We start from the raw sequence: 3,331 nt of genomic DNA on the forward strand, positions 1-3,331 counted from the left end.
AGGAAGTAAGAGGAGTAGGGCAAGGAGGTGGATAAGAGCTAGGAGGAGGAGAGCGAGGAGAAAGGAGAAGGAGGAGGAGGGCAAGGAGGAAGGAGGCGGTGGGCGAGGAGGAAGGAGGAGTAGGAGGAAGGCGAGTTAAAAGGAGGAGGGCGAGGAGGAAGGAGGAGCAGGGAAAGGAGGAAGGAGGAGGAGCATGGCAAAAAGGAAGAAAAGAAGCAGGGCAAGGAGGAAGGAGGAGGATGAAAGCAAGGAGGAAGGAAGAGGAGCAGGGCAAGGATGAATGAGGAGGAGCAGAGCAACGAACAAGAATCAGGAGCAGGGCAAGGAGGAAGGAGGAGGAGGAGGAGCAAGGCAAGGAGGAAGGAGGAGGAGCAAGGCAAGGAGGAAGGAGGAGGAGCCGGCCAAGATGGAATGAGGAGGAACAGGGCCAGGAGGAAGGAGAAGGAGCAGGGCAAGGAGGAGGAGGAGGGTAAGGAGGAGGAGGGCAAGAAGGAGAGAAGGATTAGGAGGAGGGCGATGAGGAAGGAAGAAAGGAGGAAGAGGAAAAGGGCGAGGAGGAAGAAAGAAGGAAGAGGAGAAGGAGGAGGGGGAGGAAAAAGGAAGGAGGAGGAGGAGGAGTAGGAAGAGGGTGAGGAGGAAGGAAGGAAAGAGGAAGAGGAGTAGGAAGTGGGCAAGGATGAAAGAAGGAGAAGAGCGAGGAGGAAGGAGGAGGAGGAGGAGGAGGTGGAGGTCGAAGAGGAAGGAAGGAGGAGGAGAGGCAAGTAGGAAGGAAGGAGGAGGAGGATGGCGATGAGGAAGGAAGGAGGAAGAAGAAAAGGGCGAGGAGGAAGGAAGGAGGAAGAGGAGAAGGAGGAGGGCGATTAGGAAGTAAGGAGAAGAAAAAGGAAGGGGCAAAGAGGAAGGAGGAGGAGGAGGAGGAGGAAGGAAGGAGGAGGAGGGCGGGGAGGAAAGAAAGAGAAGGGCAAGTTGGGAGGAAGGAGGAGGAAAAGGAGGAGGAGGAGGGCGGGAAGGAAGGAAGAAGGAGAAGGAGGAGGAGGAGAAGTGCGAGGAGGAAAGTAGGAGGAGGAGGAGGAGGAGGAGGGCGAGGAGAGAAGGAGGAGGAGGAGGAGGGCGAGGAGAGGAGGAGGAGGAGGGCGAGGAGAGAAGGAGGAGGAGGAGGGGGAGGAGAGAAGGAGGAGGAGGAGGACGAGGAGAGAAGGAGGAGGAGGAGGGCGGGAAGGAAGGAAGAAGGAGAAGGAGGAGGAGGAGTGCGAGGAGGAAAGTAGGAGGAGGAGGAGGAGGAGGAGGGCGAGGAGAGAAGGAGGAGGAGGATGGCGAGGAGAGAAGGAGGAGGAGGTGGGCGATGAGAGAAGGAGGAGGAGGAGGGCGAGGAGAAAGGAAGGAAGAAAAGGGCGTGGAGGAAGGAGGAGGGCGAGGAGGAAGGAAGAAGAAAAGCGAGAAGGAAGGAGGAAGAGGAGGAGGGTGAGGAGGATGGAGGAGGAGGAGGAGGGTGAGAAGGAAGGAGAAGGAGAAGGGCAAAGGGAAGGAGGAGGATTAGGGCGAGGAGGAAGGAGGAGGAGAACGAGGAGGATGGAGGAAGAGGCGCACCAGGAGGAAGGAGGAGGGCAAGGAGGAAGGAGGAGGAAGAGGGTAATTAGGAGGAGGAGCAGGGCGAGGAGGAAGGAGGAGCTGGGCGAGGAGGAAGGAGGAGGAAGAGGGTAATTAGGAGGAGGAGCAGGGCGAGGAGGAAGGAGGAGCTGGGCGAGGAGGAAGGAGGAGGAGAAGGAGGAGGAGGGCGAGGGGGAGAAAGAAGAATAGTGCAAGGAGGAAAGAGGAGGAGGATGAGAAGGAGGAGGAGGAGGGCGAGGAGGAAGGACGACGTGGAGGAGGAGGGCAAATAGGAAGGAAGGAGAAGGGCGAGGAGGAAGGAGGAGGAGGGCGAGGAGGAAGGAGGAGGAAGAGGGTAATTAGTAGGAGGAAGAGGGTAATTAGGAGGAGGAAGGCGATGAGAAGGAGGAGGGCGAGGAGGAAGGATGAGGAACAGGGCAAGCAGGAAGGATGAGGAACAGAGCAAGGAGGAAGGAGGAGCAGTGCAAGGAGGAAGGAGGAGGGGCAGGGCAAGGAGGAAGGAGGAAGGCCAGGGCAAGGAGGAAAGAGGAGAAGCAGGGCATGAAGGAAGTGGGAGGAGCAGGATAACGAACAAGGAAAAGGAGCAGGGCAAGGAGGAGGAGGGCAAGGATGAAGGAAGGAGTAGGAAAATGAGGAGGAGGAGGAGGAGTAGTAGGAGGAGGAGGACGGAAGGAGGAGGAGGAGGAGGAGGAGGAGGATGACGACGAGGAGGAAGGAAGGAGTAGGAGGAGGGTAAGGATGAAGGAAGGAGGAGGAAAAGGAGGAGGAGGAGGGTGATAAGAAAAGAAGGAGGAAGAGGAAAAGAGCGAGAAGGAAGAAAGGAAGGAGGAGGAGGAGGAAAGAGGAGGAGGAGGAAAGAGGAGGAGGAGGACAACGACAACGAGGAGGAAGGAAGGAGGAGAAGGAGGAGGGCGAGGAGGAACGAAGGAGGAGGGCAAATGGGAAGGAAGGAGGAGGAGGAGGAGGAGGAGAGCGATAAGGAAGTAAGGAGGAAGAGGAAAAGGGCGAGGAGGAAGGAAGGAGGACGAGGAAGAGGAGGGCGAGGAGGAAAGAAGGAGGAGGAGGAAGGAAGGAGGAGGAGGAGGAGGAGGAGAAGGGCGAAGAGGAAGGAGCGGGAGCAGGAGGAGTAGCAGGGCGAGGAGGAGGAGGAGAAGGAAGGAGGAGAAGCAGGGCAAGGAGGATGGAGGAGGAGCAGGGCAAGGAGGAAGGAGGAGGAGCAAGGTAAGGAGGAAGGAGGAGAAGGAGGGCAAGGAGGATGGAGGAGGAGCAGGGCAAGGAGGAAGGAGGAGGAACAGGGCAAGGAGGAAGGAGGAGGAATAAGGCAAGGTGGAAGGACTAGATGGAAGGAGAAGGAGGAGGGCAAGGAGGAAGTAAGAAGGAGGAGGAAGAGGGCGAGGAGGAAGTAAGAGGAGTAGGGCAAGGAGTTGGATAAGAGCTATGAGGAGGAGAGCGAGGAGAAAGGAGAAGGAGGAGGAGGGCAAGGAGGAAGGAGGAGGTGGGCGAGGAGGAAGGAGGAGTAGGAGGAAGGCGAGTAGGAAGAAGGAGGAGGGCGAGGAGGAAGGAGGAGCAGGGAAAGGAGGAAGGAGGAGGAGCATGGCAAAAAGGAAGAAAAGAAGCAGGGCAATGATGGTGGAGGAGGATGAAAGCAAGGAGGAAGGAAGAGGAGCAGGGCAAGGATGAAGGAGGAGGAGCAGAGCAACGAACAAGGATCAGGAGCAGGCAA

General features: G+C 57.8%; 1 protein-coding gene across 1 annotated transcript; it reads left to right on the plus strand.

Annotated features, from left to right (window-relative positions):
• Positions 1–276: 276 nt before the first annotated feature.
• On the plus strand, positions 277–621 carry LOC138360269 (octapeptide-repeat protein T2-like). Its single transcript, XM_069320195.1, has one exon. It carries the CDS (start codon positions 277–279, stop codon positions 619–621), a length of 345 nt encoding a protein of 114 aa, XP_069176296.1.
• Positions 622–3,331: the final 2,710 nt, after the last annotated feature.

Source organism: Procambarus clarkii, unplaced genomic scaffold (genome assembly GCF_040958095.1).
Source record: "Procambarus clarkii isolate CNS0578487 unplaced genomic scaffold, FALCON_Pclarkii_2.0 HiC_scaffold_104, whole genome shotgun sequence".
Lineage (NCBI taxonomy): Eukaryota > Metazoa > Arthropoda > Malacostraca > Decapoda > Cambaridae > Procambarus > Procambarus clarkii.